This window comes from Strongyloides ratti, assembly GCF_001040885.1.
Source record: "Strongyloides ratti genome assembly S_ratti_ED321, chromosome : 2".
Classification (NCBI taxonomy): domain Eukaryota; kingdom Metazoa; phylum Nematoda; class Chromadorea; order Rhabditida; family Strongyloididae; genus Strongyloides; species Strongyloides ratti.
The window spans coordinates 12,094,313-12,122,099 of record NC_037308.1 but is presented as its reverse complement, the minus strand read 5'-3'; the positions used below and the strand labels follow the sequence as shown (position 1 = coordinate 12,122,099).

The window sequence follows — 27,787 nt, the reverse complement described above, 5'->3', positions numbered from 1 at the left end:
AAATTAAAAAAAAAAATTTTTCTTTTATGTACCAATTGAAATAAACATAAATTAAAATATTATTTTTTAAAATTTACCACCCAATATATATATAAGTTTGGTTTCTTTTTTTTCCTTTAACAATAGTTTCATATAACAACTCATATATCTATCTCTCTAAAATACAATGTCCTTCTTTTTATTTTATTGCCTCAATCTATTTTTTTTTTCTAAATGTATATTTATTTTATGTACATTATTTCATTTATTTTAAACTTTAATAAACATTTGGAAAAATGTTATTTTTTTTTTAGCAATTCATATATCCCATTTCGCACATGAAGTATACAAATATTTCATCCCTCCATTTCAAGTCATGTGGTTAAAAATTTTTTTTTTTTTTATATATATTATAACTATGCAACTTTATTTTTTTTTCTTTATATAATTTTAAGGTTAATTTTAGTTTTATTATTTATTATTACTATTTAGTAAAAAAAAAAAAGAAAGATGAGTTACATTTTGTCACGCCACACTTCTGAGTGTAATGATGATCCTGAAATTTTAGCAGGAATTATTTCAACAAAAGAATCTAAAAAAAGGCAATCTTTAAAGGAGCAACAAAATTTGAGTAAACGTAATAGTCGAAATAGTTCTTCTTACTCAATTGATAGTAAGTGATATTAAAATTAAATTTAATTGTAATTGAAATATATAGAAAATAGTACAACGCAATCACCAGCTAAAATTAGATCTCGTAGATCATCTAGACATTCACAATCTCGTTACTCCAGTATTGATGGAGATGATAATGATGATTTGATTGTAGATGGTCTTCCAGATGAAGATATTGATACTGATTCAGATGACAATGAAACATATGCTATTTATAATAAAGCTAAAGCAGAACAAGTAGTTTCAATGTCATTAATTGACTATTTTTCATCTCAAGATATTGATGAAACTGTTGAAATTCTTCTTCCATTTATGAATGAAAAATGTATAACAGAGACATTGAAAAAAATTATAACTTATCCAATGACAAATGGTGATTATGGAGTTTATGGAGCAATTTCTGATTTAATATTTGCTTTAGTTAAAAAAATGGAAAAATCATACATTGATATACATGGACCACTTCAATGTGTCATTGAAGAAGTTCTTTTATCTATCAATGAATGGTCACTTGATTGTCCAAAAGTTGAAGATTTATTTGCTGTTTTTTTGGCTCGTCTTACACTTGATGATATTTATCAGGATGGACATCTTCAGGGATTACTTGGAAAATTTAGTCTTTATGATGGAGCAGATAGTTGTATTAATAAAGCTATTAATATTGTTAATAAACCTGAAAAAATAAGACAAATTATACCAGAAGTAACTGGATATGAACCAATTGAAAATTTATCTCAACAAATATTTTTAATTATTAAAGAATATCTTCGTGCTAATAGTATTGAAGAGACAAGAAAAAAATTAGTTGATTTACAATCTCCCTTATATAAACATGAAATTGTTTACCAATGTTCTATTATCTCTGCAATTGAGAATGACAAGACTGTTAATGCTCTTTTAGGAGAATTAATAATGAAGATGTATGATGATAATGAGTTACCACCAAGATTTATTAAAGAAGGTCTTGTTAGATTCTTCCAAAACATTAAAAATCATCAATTAAAAATTGGAAAAGAAGAGGCTGATGGTTTTGTTAATGTTTTACGCCAAAAAAAGGAACTTGGAATTGATGAATGCATTAAATGCATATAATGTTAAAAAAATAAGAATGTTGTTGCTTTAACTTTTATTGTAATTTAATGTTTCAATAGAAGAAGTGTTATGCTTGTGGTTATTCATATATTTATATATATATACTTTGTAAAAGCATTGTTATTACAAATTGTTTTTATAATACGTATATTTTTTTTTTTTTATAAATTTCTTTTTCTTTGTTTTTATAAAATATTATTTTAAAAAATGAAATATTTTAATTTTAAAATGTTTTTAAATTAATATTTAATTTACAAAAGTATATATATAGATATTTTAAAATTACTTTTTACAATTGATAAGTATTTTTATTAATTCTAAGGGATTTTTCAAAATGTACTAAATCTTAATATAATTGTAAAAACAAAATATTTAGATAAAGAAAGTAAAAGTGCAAAAATAAATAATTTATTGAACTTTTCTTATCACAATATAATGAAAACATTATTACTATTAATTAATGCGTATAAAAATATTTTTAAAATTATAAATTTCAAATTTAATGGAAATCCCAAAAGCAATAAAAGGGAAAAACAAAATATTTTTATGAACTAATACTAAAATGTTATTATTATTTTAAAGAATTTTATTTTTTTTATTGACGTATGATATATATATATATATTGTTTTTTTTAATAAAATTGTATTTATAATTTTTTTTATAACTATTAAAATTTATATAAATTTTATAAGCATTTTAAAATGTATTGATAAAATAAAAACTTTTAAAAATAGTTACCTTATAGAAATAATATTATTATAAATATATACATATATATTAAAAAAGAAATTATTATCTTTTATTATTATAAAAGTATAAAATTGTTTATATATATTTTGCAAAAATTCATTTATTGTTAGTAATAAGATTTGTTATTCACTTAAAATTGAGTAATAACCTTACTTAAAGTAAAAATAAATAAATAAAGGTAAATATTTAAATACAATAAAAGTGTTTCTAGAAAATATACAAAGTATGCCATAATTTTGTTTGATAAAATTCTTTTTATAATAATACTACTACCATGGCAACATTAAATATAAAAAAGATTAGTATTAAAATTTTTACATACATTTTACAACAAATATTTTTATTTACTTTTTCAGGTATAGTATTTTTGTACTATTTAATTAATAAAAAAAAATTAAAAAAAAAACATTTATTATTTATATATATTTTTAATATATTATAAATGTCTCAATTAAAATATCCCACTGAAATTGATAATTGTTTAGAAAAATTAAGAAATGAGTGTGATTATATTGAAGAATTAATTAATGAAAATTATATTAAAAATAATTATATAAATTATAATAATGAATGTCCATATTGTATATATGATAATCATATATTTTCTAATTCAAGACAATTACGTAAGTTTAAAAAAAATATAATTTTATTAATATTTTAAAGGATTATGTGAAATGAATGATAGTATGTTTCAAAAAAAAGAAAATAAAAATAAAATAAAATTTGGAAAAGATTGGAAACCAACTGTTGTTAAACCATTTAAATTTATGCATAGACCACCAATTGAAGCAACATATTCAAAAAAATTTTTAAAAAGTTTACTTGAAGAGAAGGAAAGAGAAGAAGAATTAAGGATTGCTAAAAGTAGATATTTAACACATATTTCAAAAAAAATACCAAAAACAACATATCAAAGGGATCCTTCAATAAAGATAGGTGAATTAAAAAGGAGTAAAAGTTTTGGAAATTGTGTTGAAAGGCATACGGCACACAAATGTGTCAATCTAGATTTACCACCAAAAACTGCTCCATTTAAAGCACGTCCAGTTCCAATTACCAACTATATAGAACCGGAATATTTGAAAACACTAAATGAAATACGTGAATCTAGAAAACATGATCGTGCTGTTTCATTACTTCTCTCCTCTAAAAGTCCATTTAGTTTGGAGGTTCATGAAGCAAAGTCAAGGATTCAAAACAAGTTGCGTCATCAATTAAGATGTTTTAATAATGATAATAATCTTTCAAAAGGACCATTATCACATTCATTACCAGATTTTAATTTCCTCCAAAAAAAAGATTATGAAAAAAGATGTCGATTAAAAAATATTTTGACACTTCAATCAACTATACCTAAACCTTTTCATTTTCGTATTGAAGATAGATTAAAAAAAAGAAAAAAATGTTTAACAAATTCAATGGGTAATCTTGTAAATTCTTCTCCTACTAATGATGGATAAAAATAAATCTTTACATTTATCTTTGATACCAATTACAACTTATAAATAAAATAATCTTTTAATAACAATAAGATTCAAAATTTTGTAAATCTTTAAAATATTTTATCTATAATTCATACAGTCTCATTCCCTCTGGCAAGTTTTTCTATGATCTCTTCCTACTTTTAAAATAATTATTCTGTTGATTAAGAAGATATTAAATTGTATATCAAATATATATTAATATATATTTACCAAACTAGTTCAAAATTGTAAAGTAATATAATAATATATATTTTAATAAAAGGGTCTTTTTTATTATAATATAAATATATATATATATATATATATATATACAAAAGCTATATTTATTTTTTTAAAATTTTACTTACCAAATATGGCTATTCCAAAAATATCACTTTTTATATTTATTTTAATGATAATTTTTACATTATCATTAACAATATTATCTATTGATACTGTTGATTCAATAAGAGTTGCAAGAATTTCAGTATTTTATCCAGATGCTGATATTAATTCTATTCCTAGTGGAGAAAAATGGCAAACAACAATGAGAAAAAGTATTTTAGCATCATTAAAATTTATAAATAAACATTGGAAAGTTTGTGGAAATGTTCAAAAAGAAAAATCTGTACAAAATGATTGTGGTAAACTTCAGGTAACTGGTGAAAGACTTAATGATAAAGGATATAGAATCAATGCAACATTTACAGCACAAATGTAAGTATTATTTTTTATTTAAATTATTTATTATAAAAATTTTAAAAGGGATCCAATAAAAAATGTTAAAGTTTCTGCAACATCAACACTTAAAGGTGTCGTACAAATAGGTTTAAAAGGTGGAATATTTCAATATACAAATAGTTTAAAAATTCTTGGACGCCCATCAATGGATCTCTTGATTGAAGAAGATTACTTTTGTTTTCCAGGAACAAGAAAAATCAATCAACATAAATGTTTAATCTCTGATCCTCTCAAAGCTTCTACTTTTATTGAAATTTAAATATCATTTTACAAATAATTTTTAGCGAGAAATAAGTTATTTTTCTTTATCAATTATCAAATTATCAGTATATATTTTGTTAAATAACTGTGTACTTATTTTAAAAGTAATTCTAATATTGTATTTCATTAATACTTAATACTTTAACAAATATAAAAATATTTTATTAGATATATTATTTTAAGTGTTGTCAAAAAAAAAATATATATATATATATATATATAAGTGTAAATAGAAAATTTTATTCTTTTGAAGCAATTTTTTTTTACTTTAAATAAATGTATTTATATTAAAAAAAGAAGTAAAGGATTTTAAAAATACCCAATTATATTTTTTAATTTTAAAAAAGCACTAATTTAATCATTATGAAATTATACCGGTAATAATTTAGCAGAAGAAGTTGCATTAATATTAACAGGAATTGTTAAAAGTCGAGAATCTTGTATTGGTATTGTTCTTTCCATTAATTTTTCGTTTGGAAAATTATGTTTTGTTAACATTTTATAATAATTTTCTTCATCTTCAATTTCTATTGAACATGAATTTATTGGGGAGTGTCTTGAGGAGTTACTTTTAGAAGATGGTAAATTATTACCAATTGGTGTTCTTAAAACATTTTCAAATTCCATTAGTAAATCACTATCATCGAGTTGAATTTTAATTGGTGGTAAAGAATATTTAGGATGTAAATAGTCTGATTGACGTCTTGTTGATGAATATTTTCTTATTACATCAATATTAACACTACTTTCTCTTGATTTTGTTATAGAAAGTTTAGATGCTACAGTTCCATCAAGTGATAAACTATAAATAATTTTTATTTACTTAAATAAATATTTAATTTTTTTTTTAAATAATAAATTATTTATAAAAATTGAATGATGACATTTAAAATAAAATATTAATTAAAAATTATGCTTGTTACTTTCAAAAAATATACTAAATTGTCAGTTGATTTATTTAATGTTATTTTAATAATTATATATTTTTGTAAAATTATATATTGTAAATATTATTTTACATAACGTTTTAATAATTTATAATTATTATATTTTGGATAAAATCGTTGTTAAAATTAATGAATATTTTATTTCTTAACAATATTTAAACTAACATTGTTATTATTTTAACATCAAACAGATGATTAAATTAATTTTATGTCATTATAAAAATTTTTTTTACTGAATTTTACTTTAACACTTTAGTTAACATTATATCTCTTTAAATATTGTATCACTTTTGATTGAGCTTCTATAACAATAATATTTAAATTAAATCATTATCTTTTCCCTCTTTATAATTGTTATACGAAAGTTTACTAAAATAATTCTAAGAATTAATTTATTAAAATAAATTAAAAATGTTTAAATAAAAGATAACATTATATAACTAATTAATGAAACTTCAAATAATTATGTAAAACATTAAGTAATAATATATTCTTTATAATAAAAATTATTATCTATTTATATAATCTATAAGATTTTTAAGTTATTTTATTATAATTTTTATATAAACATAACAACATGGGTTTAAAGTAAGATATATAATACTTAAAATTTTATTCTTTAACATTTCAAAAAATAATATTTTAAAGTTAAATAAACTTACTTTGATGAGAGAGATTCAAGATCTGTTATTGCGGTATTTCTTCTTGGACTTTTAATTGATGCAAATGGTAATTCTTTTCTTGAATGACACATTGTAGGAATTATAGTACACCATCCAATAAAAAATATAAGAAGTAAAATGGTGTAAACAAATAAAATAAGTATTGTAACAACAAGAAACATTCGAAAAAATAATGGGACATTGAATTTTTTCTTTCTATTTGTTTATTTAATTGTAGTATTATAAAATATAGGACTTTTGGTATTATAAGAAATTGAATATCTAAAAACATAAAATAATAATTGCTAATAAGGATAAATAATTTTAAGTGAAATATTTTTTTTTTAAAATTCATGAAAATAGAGATTTTTAATTTATAATTTATGTTTTATATAAAAATGTTTTTATAATTATTCTGTTACAAAGATTATAATGATTGTATATATATATTAAAAATATAATATATCATTCTAAAAAAGGGATAATTAAAATAATCAAACACTATTGGTAATTTAAAATGAAAAATTAATAAAAAGTAAATATTTTTAATATTTATATTAAAAAATAAATGAGTACAATCACCTTTATTATACATTAAAATCTCAAGGACAACATATTTTTTTTTCTAATAAATATATATAGAAAAAGGCTAAGATATACGATTGTTTTTAGGTGATAGAATACTAGAAAAGCTGTTTTTTTTTTATTTTTGATTTAAAATAACATAATAGATATAATGCATTCAGTATATATATATATATTATTTTTCAATAAAATAATTTTTTTGTTATTTTGAAAGAAATAAAAAATAATGTGTTCTTAAAATTTTTCTTTACCTCTCATGTAATTTTATCAAAATTTAAATTTTATCTAAATATAGCTTTTTAATTTTAACAAAAGAGCATTAAAAGATAAAATTTATATGGTAATAATGTGTGAAAAAAAAATGGTTTCCATTAAATTTCTTTTATATTATCATTAATTGCCTTTTTAATAGAAATATTTTGGTTTTTCAAGCTTATTTTAAATATTAGAATTATAATAGTTTAATGATTCAAAAATGAATATATCCTAAGAACATCTTAGAAAGTAACAAAAAATATTTTATCAAACATATAATTACGTGACAAAAAGAAATTTATGATAAAAATTTTTAAATATATATTAAGCCCCTTCTTATAAAAGTTATCACAAAAGAGGCAATATATAACAAAAAAAAAAAAAAAAATTAGGGGCTATAAAATATGGCAATTATAATATAACAATGATGTCAACAACAAATAATCAACAAGAAATGTTTCTAGCAACCTCTTATTGTTTTTGATTGAAATTTAGTTTCAATAATAAAAATAATTTTGCAAAATTAAAAGTAGGCATTTGAATCAATTATTATGAAGTAATACTATATTTACTCTTGATTTTAACTTACAATTTTAAATTACTAATAATTTTAATATTAAATTTATATAATATTTATCAATATTTATTAAAATATATACTTAATATAATTGATAATAATAAATTAAAGTACTAAGTTTCACTTTTAAAGTAAATGTATACTGGTGGAACAAATATTAATTAAATAAATATTTTTAAAATATATTTATTTTTTTAATTTTAAAATATTATCCATCATACTTCTTAAGGAAGTTGATAAAAAATTTTTTTTTCAATTTTAAAACTGACAAAATAGAAAAGTAAGAACTTCAATAAATTTAAAAACTTAAAAATCTTATCAATATTTTATTAGAAAAATTCATACAAAATTTCTTGCTATAATAAATGACGGAATCAACTTATATTTTATCCAAAAAAAAAATATTATTGCGTGCTTGAATAATATTAAAAATAAATTTCTTCTGTAGTAAAATTGAGAATACTTTTAAAAGTAGATTATTCATGATGTTAATGTGAATCGTTAATATACTTTCAATATATAAATAATCGTTTTCATTATTACAGAACAATTTTAAGAGATAAAATATAAGTATAAAAAAAAAACAAAAGAAAGAATAAATGTATTTATTAAATTAAAATTTATTTGAAAAGCATTAATTCAAAAGAAAAAAGAAACATTAAAAACGTTGTAAATAAAATTTATCGGTCAGAAAGTATAAAATTAAGCACATGTGTAGTGGAAGACGGTCTGCAAAATTTCTTTAATTTATTTTACCATTATCATTAATCACCTTCTGCTATTATTAGCATTTTATACTAATTTTGTATATATATCTTCTTTTGATAAAAGAATCATTGACGTCATTCAAACTAGGAAGATGATTTATTTTCTTATGTTAACTTTTTATATTATTATTAGCATTAATAACATTTATTTTAACAATCTTTTTGTAGAAAAGTAAAAAGCTGTCACAACATATACTACCTACGATAGTAGAAAAATAATGTGGGAAAAAAGTGCTGCAAAAGTGATGGATATTTGATTAATCTTTTAATAGTATTAAATATCAATCAACACATTTTTTCAATATATTTTTAATTTTTTCAATATGTTTGTCAATCTGTGCCAGGTTATCATTAATATCATAAAACTAAAAATAATTTTTTTCAAAATAATAAAAACATTTATTAATATTTTTATTATGTAATTAGTTCAAAAATATCAAATTTATCATTATCTCATAAGATAAAGGTATATCATATTTTTAATTATTATAGACAATATTAATCTTAAAAAGATTTTCTCGATTTATTGGAAAAATGCCCTTGACAAAAAAATAATATTTACTTTAATTATTAAACAAAAAATTTATTAATTATAAAACTTTAGTATTTTCCAGATATGTATACTTTAAAACCTAATTTTTCATTGGATTTCACCGTTATACCTGCGCCAGTAATGTATACTCTTCCTTCATATTATGGAGATGAAATTACAAATTTGAATACAAATTCATCATCTTCTGATGATAAAATTAACTATGAGATACCAGAATTTGTTGAAAATGAATTTATTTCTCAACAAGCAAAACTTATAAAAGATATTATTGCTTTGAAAAAAAATTTTGATCAATTAATATCAAAGTATGCTTCTGAACCAGCAAAAGAAACTGTTTCAAAGGAAATTCCAGACTCTAAAACAAAAGAAAACCAAGGAAAGAAAGAAAAACAAGAGAAGAAAGAAAAGGTATCATCCAACAATAAAGATGCTCCTTCAAAACCGGTACCTAAAGTATTTGAATATGATACATCTCTTAAAGATTCAGCATATATTCAAAGAACAGATCTTAAATCTTCCAATCCTTATTGTTTACCCCCAACACTTATAAAATTTAAGGAACAGAAAAATGTACCAAAAAAAAATATTACCGTTGAGTTGTCTTCAACTAACTCTACTTGGTTTGATGTATTGGAGGCAGCTGCAAAAAAGAACAATTTACCATTTGATGTAAAGGTAATTAAAAATGACAAAACTACTATTCCAAAAGCTTCTTCTGAAGGAGTTGTTGCTGAAGGTTTGGTTCCAGTTTGGAAATTCCTTGGATCTGTAATGGGTATATATTCATATGATTCTGATGTCTTTTCAAATACTATTGATAAATTTTTAAATTTATTTGCATTCCAAAATAGTACAAAAGTTTCTGATGATACATGGAGTAAAGTTGGAATATTCTTAGGGACATATGATACATTATCTGGATCTAGTGATTATTCACTTGCTGACATTATTGCATATGGAGAGTTTTTAAAAAACAAAAAGGAGTATTGCAATAATATTGAAATTTGGGCTAACCGAGTAAAATCATTAATTTAATAAAATATTATTTTACCGATTTTTATAAGTTTTTTAAAATAAAACTTTTATATAAACAATTTTTTTTATAAAGTAAAATTATTAGGTTCTAAAATTTTACCCTAACTTACAGAAAAAAAAAATTAATTTTATTTTTTCAAATAAAATGTTGCTACTATTGTCTTCTTAATTTTGAAATATTCCCATGCAATATCATTAAAATAACTATATAAAATTATTTTAAAGAAAATACTAAAATTTATTCCAAAAAAGATTAATCTTATTAGGTATTTTTAATATATTTTAGTTGACAAAATACTAACTATGTATTAAATTTATTTTATTCAAATTGACTTTGCAATTATTTTAAAATTTACTATAGTAAATTTTTTTAAATATTAATTAATTTCCAACTCATTAAATGAAGGATTTTTTTCTAAATTATTTTATTAAATACATTATGATAAACTACTGTATATAGTGTCATTTTGTAATATGCTCAAAATTTTTCGACTATAAGTTATAAATTTAGATGTAAAATATTATTCAAATTTATTAAAAAGTTATTATAATTCATATGCCACTATATATAGATATAATTAAGAAAAAAAAAATAATTAAAAATTTTAAAAATATTTGAAAAATGAATATAATTATTATAAAACCTTATATTTGTTATATCAAAAATGTCCATAAACAATTAATTTTATATTTTTAAAAGATGAATATTTAAAAAACCGTTATGAAATATACTTGTCAAGATATAATTTATTTTAAATTGAAGATTTTATAAAAAAAAAAATGTTTTAACACGAAAATTGTTGGTTAGTGGAATGAAGTACGTTTTCTCCAGCATTACTTATTGTTATACATATTTACGCTAACATTGTATATTAAATATCCTTTTTAATTGTTAACATTTGTAAACTTTTTTTTGTTGTTGTGAAGTTTTAAGAATGGTTGCTGCTTTGGCTCGAATTGATGCTGCACATCGTGATATCATTCATGATGTTCAAATGAATGAATATGGAAATCGTTTAGCAACATGTTCTGCTGATAGAATGGTTAAAATTTTTGATGTAAAACCAAATAATCAGTCATATCCAATGGCAGAGTTATCTGGACATGAGGGACCAGTATGGAAAGTAGCATGGGCTCCATTGGCAGAAGAATTTTTATTGGCATCATGTTCTTATGATAAGAAAGTTATTATATGGAAAGAAACAAATTTAAAGTGGCAAAAAATGTTTGAATATTCTCAACATGAAGCTAGTGTAAATTCTGTTGATTGGGCACCTAGACAACATGGACTTATTCTTGTTTGTGGTTCAACAGATGGAAGAGTTAGCATAATTGAGCAAGTTAATGATGAATGGAAAGGTACTTGTATAGATAACGCTCATGAAGATGGAGTTAATGGTGTTTCATTTGCTCCATATGGTATAAGTGGATTCTCAACAGATGAGATGACTGCAAAGGTTATTTGTAAAAAATTTGTTAGTTGTGGTAATGATAAAAAAGTAAAAATTTGGAGTTTTATCGATGGTAGTGGAAAGTGGGAATTAGAACATACGTTAGAAGGTCATGATGATTTTGTCAGGGATGTAGCTTGGGCTCCATTTGGAGTTAATGGTATTGCTACAATAGCTTCTTGTGGTCAAGATAATAGAGTAATTTTATGGACATGTAATTATGGAAATAATGAGACAAAATGGAAGAAGCATATATTAGATACCTTAGATGAGTATGCCACAAGTCTTAGTTTTAATACAGTTGGTGATGTATTATGTGTATCTGCAGGTGATTCAACAGTAAGTTTTTCTATTTTTTAAAGTAGATTAATAAAAAAAATAATTTTAGATAAAACTTTACAAACATTTAATTGATGAATGGGTTGAATTAAAATCTCCAAAAAAAGATCAAGTTAAGAATACAACTAAAACAAAAAATTAACAATTTTATAATTTATTTTAATTCAAATATTTTTTAAAAATAAAATAATATTTTTCTTGTGTATTTTTTATTACTATATATTATGAAAAATTTCTTTATACTACCTGATAGAAAAATTTATAATTTCCTATTTTTTCAATTTTCTCTTGTCATTTTTAAAATAGTTATATTTTTGATAAGTAACTAATAGAGCTTTAACTTTAGGAATATATTTAAAACAACTTTATGACATTTTTGTAATAATTAGCATGATGCACGGCTACTAAATTTAATCCTTATAATTTATAGACTTAAAACCAATGATACTTTTTATCGTTTTCCTTTTTATTTTGTTAGTAAGAAAATTAATTCAAAATAAAAATTAATTAAATTTATGATGTGATAAGTAAAGATGAATAATTATAACAAAATATTGCGGAATATGTTAAAATGGTTTTTTATAAGAAATTTTTGTACTTATATAAATTTATACGATAATATCTATTCATACTAATATTTTATAAATATCATTTTAGTTTGTTTTCTTTTAATAATATTATTATTTTTAACTTCCGTATTTATGAATCTTTCTTTTTTTTACATTTTTATTTAAAGATAAATTGCTTGAGAATATAATTACGTATCTCAATTTTATTATATTTTACAAATATTTTTATTATTTGTATCTTGACAAAATTTTTAATATTAATAACTTTTATATTATTTTAGTCATGGTTTCTCAAGAAAATTGGGTTAATATTGGAAAAATAATAAATTTGTTAAATTCTATAGTTCCAATTCTTGGTATTATTCTTAATAGTTATCTTCTTTTAAAATTATATAAAATTTTCAAATTTTCTTCTCAAAAATTTCAAACTTCTAGTGCTCTTCCATTAACAGTAATGACGATTTGTGATTTTATTTGTTTGTTAACTCAACTTTCCCAAGTTTTTTTTCACTTATATTTACAGCAAGATTTTGGCAATAAATTTCATGAAACATTTGAAAACTTTTTAACTTATTTCTGCAAAATAGACATTTATTTGATGCATGTAACTTCAGCTTTATCTGTTTGGTGTTGGTTGGTACTAGCTACAATGAGATTTATCGCAATTTTACGTCCAATTAAATATCGTCTTTTGTGGAGAGAACCACAACTAGCACTTATTATTATCGCAATTTCATGTATAATTTTTGAATGTTGGATATTGAAAACTGTCAAATATGTTAAATATTTTAAGGCTTGTCTGGATGATGAAGAGGTAGTTCCTGGAGTTAATGATATTTTTTTGATTGCAGATATTATTGTTATGTTTATTATACCATCAACAGTTAGACTTTTCCTGGACGGATATGTATTTTTAAAAGTTTACGGAAATTCACCCTCAAAAGCATGGGGTGGTAAAGAACAATTAGCTTTATCATCTGTATGCTCATTAGAAATGAGAATTAGAAAAGCATCATGTATGGAATGGGCAGAAATAAAAAAGTCTGATGCTGGAGTAAAGGTATTTTTTAAACTATTTTTTAATTACATAAAAAATTTAGGAAACATTTATAATTCGTAGCGATAACTATAATAAAAAACGAAATTTTATATTTATACGGTCAATTATTATTTCTGCTATTAATCTTATATGTAATACACCATCAATGGCACTTAGATTATTAAATATAATCTATCCAGAAGCAGCAATATTAATGTTTTCAAATCAAATTATTGAAGGCTTTGTTCAATTATTGTATTTTTCACAATTCGCATGTAACGCATTTTATCTATCAACAACAATCTATGAAACTATGGGACAACAATAAGTATATTTAAAATCCCATCTATGATTGAATTACTTATCACAAAATAAAAATTTATCTAGTCATTTTATATTAAAATAACATAATTTTCTAACTTAATTAATTTTATATGCAAGTTTTATTTATAAACACAAATGGATTGTTAACAACTAGAAGTAAAAAATTTTTTATTGAAATAGAAAACAAATCTTTACTATCAAAATTATTATAACATACCTCTATGGTTAAACTAAACTTCATTAAAAAAAAACAAACTTTGAAATATTTACATCACAATTAATTATGATAGAAGCAGGGAAATTATAATTTATCAACATTCAACAAAACTTTTAGTGAGATTGTTAATACTAGTAAAATAACAACATATAAAATTTATCTTAAAAATTTATTACTAACATAAGGGTTCTATCTTTATCATTATTGGTTCTAAAGGTCTTAATATAAGTTCACTTTTACATCTAATTTCATCCATTCTTTTCATACTTGTTAATTTAAAATTTCTTAATAAATGAACAAGAACACTCTTTTCTTCAAGAAGGGCAAACCTTTGGCCAATACAATTTCTACTACCGGCAGAAAATGGAACAAATGCATATGGATGTCTATTATTTGATTCTGGTGGCATAAAGCGTTCTGGTCTAAATTTCTCAGGTTCCGGCCAATACTTAGAATCTCTATGTGTTAAATATGAATTAACAACAATCTCTGTACCCTTAGGTATATGATATTCTCCAAAAACAATTTCATCATGATCAAGTTTTCTAACAAATAATGGTACAGGTGGAAAAAGACGAAGTGATTCTTTAATACAACATTCTAAATATTTCAATTGTCCTAATTCATCATATGAAATTTCAGTAAACTCGTAACCAAGAACGGAAAAAAATTCATCTCTAATACGTTGTTGAATTTCAGGATAACATCCCAAAATTTGAAGAATCCACGTTAAACCAGTTGCAGTTGTATCATGACCTTCAAACATAAAAGTATCAACCTAAAATTAACTTTATAATATAATTAATTTCTCCCTTACTTCATATTCAATTTCTTTTAAAGTAATTTCCCCATTTCTTCTCATTTCAAGTAAAAGATCTAAAAAGTTGCATTTTTGGTTAACATTTAATCCACCATCTAATTCAATTTGTTCTATTCTTTTTGCAATAACTTCACTTCTAAAATCATGAAGTATCTTAATATCTTTATCATGTGCTTTGCCTTCCTTAAAAAGTTTAAAAATTGTATCACTCCACATTAATGGATTTAATTGCCTTGTTTGGATGATATCATTAATCTCATGGACAGCTTTAACATATTCAGAATTGGCACAATTTTGTGCATTAACAGATTGACCCATAGATGTTTCACAAATAATATCTAAAGCACATAATGTTAAATAATGTCCTATATTAACAATACATTCTTTTGATTTCTTAATATTTTCATTTAAATTTCTAACTAATATTTCTGATTGATAATTAAAAACATATACAAAATTTTTAAGAATATCATAATGAAATGTTGGAGTCAATTGTTTACGGCGTCCCTTCCAAGTATTTGGAGGACTAGAAAAAATATATTGTTTAATACAAAAACTTTTTACTTACTTTGTTAATAATCCCAAACCCAACCAAGGTTCAAGAAATTTATACAATATTCCTTTTTGTAAATGTTTACTTCCAGATAAAATTGCTTCAATAGATTCAGCAGAATATAACATTATAGCTGGTACAGGTCCAAGCCAAAGTACAACCATTCTAGGATACTCAGAATACAGTAAACATGTCCCTATTAGTTGGTTTAATCTACCACTAACATCAGGTCGGAGAAGAGCAAGATGTCCAATAATAGGATATGAACGTGGTGATGGAAAATTGGCAAATTGTTTACGATACTTTAAGTGGTAGAGAAACAAACCAGCAAAAAGAACAAAAATAGCAAAAAATATTACTAAGACATGCATTTAAAAATTTTAATTTTATAATTTGAAATAAAGAAAATGATTACAATAGATTGAAAACTTTTTTATGTACTCTTTTACATTGTAATCATTTGTTATTATAGGAATGTACCAGACAATATTACAACTAATTGATTTGAGGGTCTATCAAAAAGCATTACAATCACTACTTAAAAGACTTTTTAATACATTTTTTTATCAAAATATTAATTTTAAAACTGAATGATAGGATTATATCTTTAATATATTATTTGCATTATAAAGTTTTTTTTTGATAAATCATAAATTATATGTATATTTTTTTGAAAAAATGTTTAAATTTATCATTACTGAAATTTAAAAAAATTAATTAATACAATAGAAGAAAGTGTAGAAATAATTTATTAAGCATAAAATTACTTCTAATCTAAATTTTGACAACCGTGTCAAAAAAAAAATTTTTTTTTGGGATTTGACAATGGAATTAGACTCATCTGATAGCCCTTAGAAAATCATGAATTTTAAATATAATCAAAGCTATATCAAAATCAAAACTTGAGGAGTTATGATGAGTCAAAGTTAGAAGCGAAAACGGGGAATATTTTTTGAAAAAATCCGACTTCTATGATGTAATTGAAAATAATAAAATTAAAATAACTATTCTAGATTACAATTTTGAGAAAAGTCGATTAAAGCTAGTCTTATCTTCGTAACATTTCTTGAATTCGAGATATAGTGAAAAATGTATCTTGAAAAAGTTTCAAGTACGAAACTCATAACTCAAGTAAATGAGCTCCTAAAAGCATAAGACTAGATGCGCTGGTCTTGTTGAAACATTTGAGCTATATTCTACGTTGAAAATATTTTCTAAATTTCAACCGTTCTTGAGATACATCATTTGATATTTTTGCGCGCCCAATTCTTTTGTCATCAATTTTTATATCTCACTAACTGTAGGAGATAAAAAAATGGTTTGAACGTAGACCCTAAATGAAAAATGATTAGTAGTTGATTCCAGAAATTCTTTTGTTTATATCTTTACTTTGAAGCAAGATATAGCAAAAGGCGGAAATTTTTTCTAAATATTCATTGTCCACAACATTTCAATAACTCAGCTAAAACTTATCAGATTATAATGGGACTTGTTTAATTGAATTCCCCATGAAAATTTGGTCTAGATAAAAGCGTTCCTATAAAAATATCTCCAAAATTCACTAAAATTCATAATTGGTCCAAGTATCTCAAACTTGACCCTCAGCATAAGTACAAAAAAAACTTTTTTTTGGAGTTTTACAATAAAAGTAGACTCATCTGATAGCCCTTGAAAAATCATGAATTTTAAATATAATCAAGGCTATATCAAAATGAAAACTTAAGGAGTTATGATGAGTCAAAGTTAGAGGCGAAAGCGGGGAATATATTTTGAAAAAAACCGACTTCTGTTAAATAATTGAAAATATTAAAATTAAACAAACTTTTCTAAATCAGATTTTTGCGAGAAGTCGATTAAAGCTAGTGTTATCTTCGTAACATTTCTTGAATTCGAGATATAGTGAAAAATGTATCTTGAAAAAGTTTCAAGTACGAAACTCATAACTCAAGTAAATGAGCTCCTAAAAGCATAAGACTAGATGCGCTGGTCTTGTTGAAACATTTGAGCTATATTCTACGTTGAAAATATTTTCTAAATTTCAACCGTTCTTGAGATACATTGTCTGGTATTTTTGCGCGCTCAATTCTTTGTCATCATTTTTTATATCTCAATAACTGTTGAAGATATAAAAATGGTTTGAACGTAGACCCTAAATGAAAACTGATTAGTAGTTGATTCCAGAAATTTGTTTGTTTATATCTTAATTTTGAAGCAAGATATAGTAAAAGGCGGAAATTTTTTCTAAATATTCATTGTTTCCAACTTTTTTATATCTTAGCTAAAACTTATCAGATTACCTTAAGACGAGTTTTATTAGATTCCTCATGAAAAGTTGGTCAAGAAAAAAGTGTTTTTATAAAAATTTCTCTAAAATTTACCAAGATTCATATTTAGCCCATGTATCTCCAACTCGACTTTCAGCGTAGGTACTAAAAAAGAACTTTTTTCGAATTTTAGAATGAAACCATACTCATCTGATAGCCCTTGAAAAATCATGAATTTTAAATATAATCAAGGCTATATCAAAATGAAAACTTAAGGAGTTATGATGAGTCAAAGTTAGAGGCGAAAGCGGGGAATATATTTTGAAAAAAACCGACTTCTGTTAAATAATTGAAAATATTAAAATTAAACAAACTTTTCTAAATCAGATTTTTGCGAGAAGTCGATTAAAGCTAGTGTTATCTTCGTAACATTTCTTGAATTCGAGATATAGTGAAAAATGTATCTTGAAAAAGTTTCAAGTACGAAACTCATAACTCAAGTAAATGAGCTCCTAAAAGCATGAAACTAGATGCGCTAGGCTTCTTGAAACTTTTAAGCTATAGTCTACGTTGAAAACTTTTTTTAAATTTCAATCGTTTTTAAGATACATTGTCTGGTATTTTTGCGCGCTCAATTCTTTTGTCATCATTTTTTATATCTTAGTAACTGTTAGAGATATAAAAATTATTTGAACGTAGACCCTAAATGAAAACTGATAAGTAGTTGATTCCAGAAATTTGTTTGTTTATATCTTAATTTTGAAGCAAGATATAGTAAAAGGCGGAAATTTTTTCTAAATATTCATTGTTCCTGACATTTCAATAACTCAGCTCAAACTTAGTATTAAAAGCTGGTTTCATTCGATTCTACTTTAAGCTTTAGTTTTGAACAAATAATTTTTGTAAAAAATATCTACATTTTCTTCCGTAATTCAGAAATTTAGCCAATAAATTTTATATACAACAATTTATTTTGATGTAATATATTAACCCTTTGTAACAAAAATTTTTATCAAAACTTTATTGAATTTTTTATACAAATATTTTGATTATGTAAAAAATTATTTATAATTTAATTGTAAAAAATATTAATTTAACTTTTCTTTTTAGTTAGATCTTCCTTTACATTCACAATAGAGTCTATCTGGTCCTACCGTTCCTACTGGTCCCTGAGGACCTTTTTTTCCAGGTTTACCAACTCTACCTCTTAAACCACTATTTCCTCGAGGACCAGGAACTCCTGTACGTCCACGACTTCCATGTAAACCAGGAATCCCTGGCATTCCTGCAAGACCTTGCTTACCAGGTATACCTTTTGGACCTTTTTTTGGTAAGCCATAATAATGATATCCTTCTTTACCTTGTTTTCCCCTTTCTCCTTGTTTACCTCTCATACCTGGTGGTCCCATTTTTCCTTGTATTCCTGGATAACCATTATTACCTGGTTTTCCAGCTTGACCTCGAGCACCAATAGCTCCTTTAGCTCCTGGATTTCCAGTTTGTCCTTTTGGTCCTTTTGGACCAGGACTTCCAACTGGACATTGAAAACACATACTAATATCTTTATCCACATACATTCCATTGCTATTAGAATTAATACCATCACGTCCTGGAATTCCTGGTACACCATGGAAACCTGGATATCCATCTTTACCATCTTTTCCTGGAGGACCAGGAGGACAAGCAGGATTTATTGTATTTTCTAGAGGACATTGTTCAGGTTTACTTTTAATATATGTATTTGAAGGTGGTAATGTATTATATATATTTTCAGGTAATAGACTTGATGGTGTAACATAACCATCATCAAGTGTTGTGGTTAATATATTATTTACAGCTGTAACAAATGATTGTGGTACAGGATATTTATCATTGCCATAGTTGTTGTAATTTTCCTGTAATAAATAACTTGCATCAACAGCTATTTGGTCATTGTTATTTGTATCTTTTTTTTGCCTTCTATTATTTTCTAAAAATCCAAAAAATACTTCTTTATTTTCATTTGTTAATTTTTCAATATTATCTATTTTTCTTTTAAATATTACATTAAAATTATCATTGTCTCTTTCTAAAGATAATAGAACTTCGAAAGCTATATTAGCATCATTATTAAAATTTTTCATTTCAAAATTTACAATATCCACAATTGAAGAAAATTCATAAGACATCAAAGAGATTGTAATACCAATAGTAGTTATGCAAAATACAGAACATATGAAAATAAATGAAAAAAGAGACAAATGAGAAACTGCAGTAAAATACATTTTATTGAAATTTATTAAATTTGTTCATTTAATAATTATTGTAAAATGTTAAAAAAAAACATTTTTAAAAATTAATATACATAAAATAAAAAACAAGAAAATTATCTTTATTTGTTTATCTATCTGTATTTTTATCACATAAAAAAATCCTAACATATTTGTAAGAGACCTCATTAATGTTTTTTTTCTTTTTTATCGCCTTCTTTAAATTTTTCATATGCTGATAAAGAGTGGTAATATCCTGTTTTGACAACATCAACAGTTTCTTCAGGATAACAAAAAGCCGTCATAACCCCAATACCTGCTGTAGCATAAAAATATTTCCTTAAACCATATCTTCTAAAATAAAGTATAAATCCAGAGATTCCACCTAAAGTTATAATTGCTGCTTTTGGAATCACTGTACCTTCCTTCTCAATATATTCTTTGGTATTGTAATAATGTTTTTTTACACATTTTCCAAATTTATTAACAACTTCAAAACGTTCAGAAATCAAAGAATATTGATCGGATGCTATTTGACGTGCTACTGAAACTGACTTTTGAAGTAAAATTGGTGATTCTTCAACATATGTATACTTTGTCAAATCTGTCTTTTGATCATTGTAGAAAGGAAGCTAAATTGAAAGTAGAATACTCAAAAAAATATATATGCTTACATCATTAATAGTTGTCAAATTTTCTGGAGCTTTATTCTCCATGTTTGATAGCCGAACCCATTGTTTATAAAAATCAGCTGTTTTATTTTTTGCTGCTTCTATATAATCCATTAGTATCAATTATATTAAGAACAACAACATACAACAAAACTTAGAAACTTTAATTGTAAGAGAAACAAAATGTTTCTTACAACGACATTTTGAATATAATATATATTATAAATTAAGAAAAATAAAAGACAACCATTTTTTTTTTAAATTTATTCTTCATATTAAATAGGTTGTATAATTTGAATATGATTTTTTTTTAATAGAGGATAAAAATATTTTATTAAAAACTTGTAAATCTTACACTTTTAAAATAATTGTTTTTTATTTTAAGGAAGTATTTTTTTTTTTAATTTTTAAAATGAATTAAAAAAAGATAATCAAAGTGTATGGAATAAGTTTTAAGATATTTAGTATTACTTTTTTTTTTTATTTATTAATAATTTTAAAAAAATATTTTTTTTTTATTTTTACAAGCATAAATTTCCTTAAGTAAAAACAATAACTTTAGTATATTTTTATTTATTTTTTTTAGATATGATACATTTATAAAAGATTTAACATGTCCAATCTATAAAATGATAAGGATATTTTCTTAGTCAAACTATGAAAAAGATAAAATTTTTTTTTTCAAATTACATTTGTTTTATATGAAACTAGGCATACATTAAATTATTCTTGAATATGGTAATAAAATTGATCAAAATTAAATAATACTTTTATTAACATTTACAATTTTAATTAAATTTTAAAAAGTTCATAATAAATTAATTTTTTTTGTTAAATATTTGAAAATACATTTCAAAGTTTAAAAAAAAGTATTAAATACATTAAAAATTATTTTTAGAATGCATATTTTAGATTTAAAAAAAGTGTTATCAACTAAATGCTTAAATGAAATTATAACAAATGGTGGTCCAAAAATAAACGGAGTAAAGATTCTTGATTGTACCTATTCTGTTACCCCAAAACCGAATTGGGAAAAATTCCAGATGAATGAGTTAGGTCAATTTAATAAACTTATGGAAAAATCTTCAAAGTAAGATATAATTTTATTTTTATTTAATTTTTTTAATTTAAAGACATAAACAAGACTATTTAACTTCTCACATACCACATGGAACTTTTTTTGATTTTGATTGTGCTATGTTTCCTGGAAGATATGAAAGATTCTCATTTTATCAACCAGAATTGTTTGAAATTTATGCTAAAAAATTAGGAATTAATAGATATGAACATCTTGTTTTTTATAGTCGTGGTCCATATAATGGTGCATTATTTGCTGCAAAAGCATTTAGATTATTTAAATGTTATGGTCATGAAAATATGTCTATTCTTGATGGTGGTTTTGATAAATGGTGTAAAGATGGTTTTAAAATTGAAAGTGGTACAAATGATGAAAATAATGAAATAGGAAATTGGTCAGGTTCTGATAACTTTTCAATTAATGTAAAATATTCAGAATTAGTTAAAAAGAATGATGATGAAAAAGATATGTTTGAAGATTTATCTAAAACTATATTTTTAGATGCCAGATCAGAAAATGTTTATAATGGTCAAACTGAAACAGGACTTAATCCATATTTTGTTGATGGATGTTATATACCCGGAACAATAAATCTTCCAGCTACAGAGTTTTTCAATTCCGATGGGACATTTAAAGATGAATTAGAAATAAAAAATATTTTAAATAAAAAGAATATTGATATTGTTGATGTAGATGGAAAGCAAAAGAAAGAAGTTGTTACTTTTTGTAATACTGGAACACAAGCAACAATATTGAATTTTGTTCTTGAACACATATATCCAAAAGTAAAAACTAGACTTTGGAATGTAAGTTTTTTTTTTATCTATCGTATAAAGTTTTTATCTTTATTACGATTTTTGTGTAAAGTTATTTTAATAATACTTTATTTTTCTGTTTTAGGGAGGCCTTAAAGAATTAGAAGTGAGAAATCCTAAGCGTATCTCAGGGAAAGCTGTTTAATAAATATCTTTTAAAAATGTAAAAACACTTGGGAATATTTATAGAAATATAATATATCACATTCAAATAAAAGATATTTTATTAGTTATTTTAACTTATACCTATAGGTTTAATATATTAAAAACTAAAATATATTTAAAGAAATATTATTAGGAAATAACAATTTAGTAATAAATATTTTTTAAATTAATTCTATAGCAGCATGCTATATAGATTTTGATAATATATACACTTAAATTATATCTTTTTTAAATATTTAGTTTATGCTATATTTTTACTCCTTTGAATAAGATAAACATTTATTATACATCTATGATATTTTATGTTGATTAATAAATTTTTATAAATTAGTTTACTAATAATTTGATTACTTTAGTTTTCTAACTTTTTTTTTTTTTCAATCATCAACTAAATACTTGTTAAAAATTACATCTTATCAATTATATTGAGAATTTTATATAATATTTTTATTTTAAAAGTAAATTTTTTTAATATAAATAAACTATTAACTAAGAACATAAATAAATAAGGATAATGAATAAAAAATTTTATAGCAACGGTTGCCATCTTCATTTTGTTATAATTAATTTTTTTTTCATTTTATTTTTAATATTAAAAATATTTATAAAAAGAATGACAACATAAAAAAAAATTTTTTTAAAGTTTTTTGTTCTATAATTTATCTACACAATTTTTTGTATTTTTAAAATTCTTTACATGTTAATTAATGTTATCAATATTTTTTAATTTATCTTTTTAAAGGGCATATAAAAATAAATTACTATGTAATTAATTTTAAAAAAAATGGTAATAAATCAATTTTTTTCTTTATTTTAATGAATTCTTTATGTTATAATTATTTTAAAAAGGTATTTGTGATCATCATAGATCATATATTTAAAAAACTTTTTGAATTTATTAATTATAATAAAATAAAAAAGTTACTTTAATATTTATTTATTAAATATTATAGTTAGATACTAAATTATTAATAAAAAAAATTTAAAATTAACATGAAATTTTTAGAGTTATTAACAAATTTTTTTAACTATATAGACATTTATAATTATTAATTGAAAATTAATAACTATTTCTTTCAGTAAGTTAATCGTTTTATAATATTACTTCCATTTTAATTACAGAATGTCTATATTATAAGTATTAATTTTGTGAAATTAAAATATGTTATAATTTTATTCAATATTAATGGTTGGCTATAACTTGAATCGTTTTCATTTTTTAGTATTAATAACATGGCAATTTTCAATATTTTTTGCTGTTCAACAAATTTTTCCCATTTTTCTTAATTATGTTCCTAAATGGAGATGTGAAGAGAATAGTACAAGTAAATATAAATGGATTGATATGAAATTATTGTCAATATCATTAAAAGAAAGTTTAGGTTTTGATTTTGATAATAAAGTTACTCAAAAAAATAATATTTCATTTCAATATACTCCATCAGAATTTAATTTATATAATGATGCTTATGATAAAGATTGTCAAATTTTTAGTTTATGTCCTGATAATTCATTAGTTTTTAAAGGTGGTGAATTTTTTTCAGCAGCATTAGATTTTGAATGGATATGTACAAGAGATTCAGCTTTTATAACTTCTATAATATCAATGATACAATTTTTTGGTGTTTTATGTGGTACTGTTTTTTATGGTTTCTTGTCTGATTACTTTGGAAGAAAACCTATTTCATTTTTTATATTATCTTTTGGTATATTTTTTCTTATAGCTTCATCTTTTTTAGAAGATTGGAAATATTTACTTATTTGTAGATTTATTATTGGTCTTTGTAATGGTGGTACAATGGTTGTAATATTTGCTTATATGAATGAATTATTATTAAGTGAACAAAGAATGGCACTAAGAGCTTTTGTTAGCTGGGTAATAAATAAATTATTTTTTTTTTTATCATATATATATATTTTTTTTTTTAGGGTAATGCAAGAGTTGTAGTAACATTATTATGTTTTATTTTTCCAAATTGGAGGTGGGCATCTATTGCATGTGGAATTTTTGCTTTACCTGCTATTATTATATTAGTTATATTATTACCCGAATCACCAACATGGTTATATAATAAAAAAAAATTTATTGAATATAGAAATTCATTAAAATATATAGCATCATTAGGTGGAATAAATGGTGAACCTGAAATTAATAATATTAAAAAAAATACAGATGTTAAATTAAAAACAATATGGACAAATAAAGATTTAAGACAACGTTTACTTGTACTTGGTTTTATGTGGTTTACAGCAAGTATCAGTAGTTATACAAATGATTTAAATAGTAGTAATATTAATGATAATTTTTTTCTTAATCAAATTTTAATTGCAAGTTTTATAGCATTTTCTAAAATATTACTTGGAATTGTTGATTTATATCATCCAAATTTTAATAGACGTAATCTTCATCATCATGCTCAAATAGCTGTAAGTATTTGTTTTGGTATTGTTGCTTTAATGCTAGCTTTTAAATATAATGGAACATATATTATGATTTTTAATCTTATTGGAACTATTTGTATTGAATGGACTTGGGATGCTTGTTTTTTATGTGCTATAGAATCAATGCCAACATCAATTAGAGGCTCAGCTGTTGGAATGTGTTCATTAATTGCTAGATTAGGTGCATTGATGTCACCATTAATTACCTATTTATCCTCAATATATCCTCCATCTGCATATATTATATTAAGTGGTGTAGGATTTTTAAATTTAATAAGTAGCTACAAATGGTTACCTGATACTAAAGGTATTGATTTAAATGAAGTAATGCAAACATTAGAAATGATAGAATGTAAAGAAAAGGATGATTTAATTGTTCTATCACAACCTAAAGTTTCACCATTACATTAAATAAATATGTTTATGTAAAATATTTATAAAAAAAAAAAAATTAGTTTATAAAGTATAATCAAGAATTACCAAAAATAAAAAATGTATTAACGGAGTTAACTATTGTTTGACAAAAATATTAAAAAATTAAATGATATTATAAACCTTCCGGATGTTGCATACTTTTTCTACGATAATCACCATTAGCATACACATACCCATCTTTTTCAACAACAATTGCCTGAACAATACCTTCAAAACCTGGTGTTGGTTTAAATTTTTGTCCATACATCTCTTCTAAATCTTTTCTTAATTTTTCTGGTACAGGATTTTCATATTGAGTTATATCAGGAGTAAATTGATTATGAAGTGTTGGTGCATCAATTGCTTGTTTAATTGATTCACCAAATATTAAATTTCTTACAATTGGTTTAGCCATAGCTGATATAATTTTAGATCCACCTGATGCACCAATAACCATTTTAAGATTACCTGTTACTTTATTATATATTACCATTGGAGACATTGAACTCATTGGTCTTTTACCTGGTTCAATAAAATTTGTTTCTGATGGAGCAAAACCAAATCCATTAACTTCTCCTGGTGTTGAAAAATCATCCATTTCATCATTATATAAAAATCCTAAACTTGATTCTTCAACAGCTCCAAACCATCTATTTATTGTTGATGTTGCTGAGACACCATTACCATCACTATCCATACATGAAACATGTGATGTACCATGATCTTCTTTTTGTTTTTGTGCTATACCACCATAATATGAAGATTCTTGAGCATAATCTTTAAATCTTGATACAATCCAATTAGTATATTCTTTTGTTGTTAAATTTCTTGCCAAAAATTTAGATGATGGTACAAAATCAACATCACCTAATAATGTTCTTTGAGCATAGGCAAATTTAGATGCTTCAATAAAATCATGATAAAATTTAGGATTATTATATAAATAATCAAGATTTCTATTTGTACTATTTTCATATAATTTTCCAATAATTGATACAAGAAGTTGTGTAACAGTAAATGATGATGGTGGTGGTGGTCCACAAAGTACTAAACCATCAATAAAATGTTCATTAATTAATGGAACATCATACTCAACAGCTTTATATTTTAATAAATCATTTTTTGTTAAAATACCACCATTTTGTTGAATTTCTTTAACAATAATATCAGCAATTTTACCTTTATAAAATAAATGAACAGGATCATTAGAATTTGCTATTAATTCAAGAGTATTTGCTAATTCTGGTCTTTTAATAATATCACCATGTTCATAAACTTTATTTGTCCTATTATTTATCCAATTTTTCATTGATGGTAATTTTCTAAAATGATTTTCTTTAACTTTAAGAACATCACCAAGATACTCTGATACTGGAAATCCATTTCTAGCTAAATCTATTGATGGTAATATTAATTCTTTCCAACTTATTTTTCCACTACCATATTTTGTAAAACTAATCCAATATCCATAAATTTCTCCTGGTGTTGCAATAGCTTTATAACCATATTTACTAAGCCATTCATCACCTTTATACATATCTCTTGTAGATGCACCTGGAGCTGTCTCTCTAGCATCAATTACTTTACATGTTTTTGTTGTTTTATTATAAAAAGTCATTATAAAACCACCACCAAGACCACTACTTTGAGGATTTGTAATTCCTAAACAAAATAATGATGCTATACTTGAATCAATTGCATTTCCACCTTTAATAAGTATATCTCTTCCAATTTCTGAACAAAGTCCATTATCTGTTGTTATAGCAGCTTTTTTAAATCTTCCTAACATTGTATATGATGGTTCTGGCCAATCATATCTATATTTTTGTCCAGGTTTCCATTTTTTATCACATATAACTAGATATAATATTGAAAATATAATTAAAAAATATTTTAATTTAATATTCATGTTATCTAAAAAGTATAATATTAATAAATATAATATAAATTAAGAATCTTTATAAATCAAACAAATATTTTCTAATTGACCTTTAAAAATTGTATAAATATTATCATAGTAGTTAAAAGTGGAAA

At 23.1% G+C, this 27,787-nt stretch overlaps 13 protein-coding genes across 13 annotated transcripts; 8 read left to right on the top strand and 5 right to left on the bottom strand.

The window, feature by feature from the left end:
* Positions 1 to 489: 489 nt before the first annotated feature.
* SRAE_2000387400 (Initiation factor eIF-4 gamma, MA3 domain and MIF4-like, type 1/2/3 domain and Armadillo-type fold domain-containing protein) lies at positions 490 to 1,746 on the top strand (the record flags this gene model as incomplete). Its single annotated transcript, XM_024655120.1, has 2 exons — positions 490 to 652; positions 698 to 1,746. 2 exons carry the CDS (start codon positions 490 to 492, stop codon positions 1,744 to 1,746), a joined length of 1,212 nt encoding a protein of 403 aa, XP_024508424.1.
* A 1,193-nt stretch (positions 1,747 to 2,939) lies between these two features.
* On the top strand, positions 2,940 to 3,957 carry SRAE_2000387300 (Uncharacterised protein family UPF0564-containing protein; the record flags this gene model as incomplete). Its single annotated transcript, XM_024655119.1, has 2 exons — positions 2,940 to 3,120; positions 3,161 to 3,957. 2 exons carry the CDS (start codon positions 2,940 to 2,942, stop codon positions 3,955 to 3,957), a joined length of 978 nt encoding a protein of 325 aa, XP_024508423.1.
* Positions 3,958 to 4,372: 415 nt separating this feature from the next.
* Positions 4,373 to 4,960, top strand: SRAE_2000387200 (Hypothetical protein; the record flags this gene model as incomplete). The annotated part of the gene is made up of 2 exons (XM_024655118.1): positions 4,373 to 4,677; positions 4,726 to 4,960. The coding sequence occupies 2 exons, from the start codon at positions 4,373 to 4,375 to the stop codon at positions 4,958 to 4,960; spliced, it is 540 nt and encodes a 179-aa protein (XP_024508422.1).
* A 371-nt stretch (positions 4,961 to 5,331) lies between these two features.
* On the bottom strand, positions 5,332 to 6,663 carry SRAE_2000387100 (Hypothetical protein; the record flags this gene model as incomplete). Its single annotated transcript, XM_024655116.1, has 2 exons — positions 5,332 to 5,764; positions 6,572 to 6,663. The coding sequence occupies 2 exons, from the start codon at positions 6,661 to 6,663 to the stop codon at positions 5,332 to 5,334; spliced, it is 525 nt and encodes a 174-aa protein (XP_024508421.1).
* A 2,708-nt stretch (positions 6,664 to 9,371) lies between these two features.
* Positions 9,372 to 10,343, top strand: SRAE_2000387000 (Hypothetical protein; the record flags this gene model as incomplete). The annotated part of the gene is made up of 1 exon (XM_024655115.1): positions 9,372 to 10,343. The coding sequence occupies one exon, from the start codon at positions 9,372 to 9,374 to the stop codon at positions 10,341 to 10,343; it is 972 nt and encodes a 323-aa protein (XP_024508420.1).
* Positions 10,344 to 11,278: 935 nt separating this feature from the next.
* On the top strand, positions 11,279 to 12,275 carry SRAE_2000386900 (Protein SEC13 homolog; the record flags this gene model as incomplete). Its single annotated transcript, XM_024655114.1, has 2 exons — positions 11,279 to 12,133; positions 12,183 to 12,275. The coding sequence occupies 2 exons, from the start codon at positions 11,279 to 11,281 to the stop codon at positions 12,273 to 12,275; spliced, it is 948 nt and encodes a 315-aa protein (XP_024508419.1).
* A 1,025-nt stretch (positions 12,276 to 13,300) lies between these two features.
* Positions 13,301 to 14,069, top strand: SRAE_2000386800 (G protein-coupled receptor, rhodopsin-like family and GPCR, rhodopsin-like, 7TM domain-containing protein; the record flags this gene model as incomplete). The annotated part of the gene is made up of 2 exons (XM_024655113.1): positions 13,301 to 13,762; positions 13,803 to 14,069. 2 exons carry the CDS (start codon positions 13,301 to 13,303, stop codon positions 14,067 to 14,069), a joined length of 729 nt encoding a protein of 242 aa, XP_024508418.1.
* A 388-nt stretch (positions 14,070 to 14,457) lies between these two features.
* Positions 14,458 to 16,026, bottom strand: SRAE_2000386700 (Cytochrome P450 4V2; the record flags this gene model as incomplete). Its single annotated transcript, XM_024655112.1, has 4 exons — positions 14,458 to 15,060; positions 15,100 to 15,440; positions 15,483 to 15,628; positions 15,671 to 16,026. The coding sequence occupies 4 exons, from the start codon at positions 16,024 to 16,026 to the stop codon at positions 14,458 to 14,460; spliced, it is 1,446 nt and encodes a 481-aa protein (XP_024508417.1).
* Positions 16,027 to 19,025: 2,999 nt separating this feature from the next.
* On the bottom strand, positions 19,026 to 20,183 carry SRAE_2000386600 (Collagen triple helix repeat-containing protein; the record flags this gene model as incomplete). The annotated part of the gene is made up of 1 exon (XM_024655111.1): positions 19,026 to 20,183. One exon carries the CDS (start codon positions 20,181 to 20,183, stop codon positions 19,026 to 19,028), a length of 1,158 nt encoding a protein of 385 aa, XP_024508416.1.
* A 173-nt stretch (positions 20,184 to 20,356) lies between these two features.
* SRAE_2000386500 (Apolipoprotein O family-containing protein) lies at positions 20,357 to 20,953 on the bottom strand (the record flags this gene model as incomplete). The annotated part of the gene is made up of 2 exons (XM_024655110.1): positions 20,357 to 20,800; positions 20,843 to 20,953. The coding sequence occupies 2 exons, from the start codon at positions 20,951 to 20,953 to the stop codon at positions 20,357 to 20,359; spliced, it is 555 nt and encodes a 184-aa protein (XP_024508415.1).
* Positions 20,954 to 21,738: 785 nt separating this feature from the next.
* Positions 21,739 to 22,877, top strand: SRAE_2000386400 (Sulfurtransferase; the record flags this gene model as incomplete). Its single annotated transcript, XM_024655109.1, has 3 exons — positions 21,739 to 21,929; positions 21,973 to 22,723; positions 22,818 to 22,877. 3 exons carry the CDS (start codon positions 21,739 to 21,741, stop codon positions 22,875 to 22,877), a joined length of 1,002 nt encoding a protein of 333 aa, XP_024508414.1.
* A 1,206-nt stretch (positions 22,878 to 24,083) lies between these two features.
* Positions 24,084 to 25,750, top strand: SRAE_2000386300 (Solute carrier family 22 member 15; the record flags this gene model as incomplete). Its single annotated transcript, XM_024655108.1, has 2 exons — positions 24,084 to 24,773; positions 24,827 to 25,750. The coding sequence occupies 2 exons, from the start codon at positions 24,084 to 24,086 to the stop codon at positions 25,748 to 25,750; spliced, it is 1,614 nt and encodes a 537-aa protein (XP_024508413.1).
* Positions 25,751 to 25,886: 136 nt separating this feature from the next.
* Positions 25,887 to 27,662, bottom strand: SRAE_2000386200 (Gamma-glutamyltranspeptidase family-containing protein; the record flags this gene model as incomplete). The annotated part of the gene is made up of 1 exon (XM_024655107.1): positions 25,887 to 27,662. The coding sequence occupies one exon, from the start codon at positions 27,660 to 27,662 to the stop codon at positions 25,887 to 25,889; it is 1,776 nt and encodes a 591-aa protein (XP_024508412.1).
* Between the last annotated feature and the right edge of the window lie 125 nt (positions 27,663 to 27,787).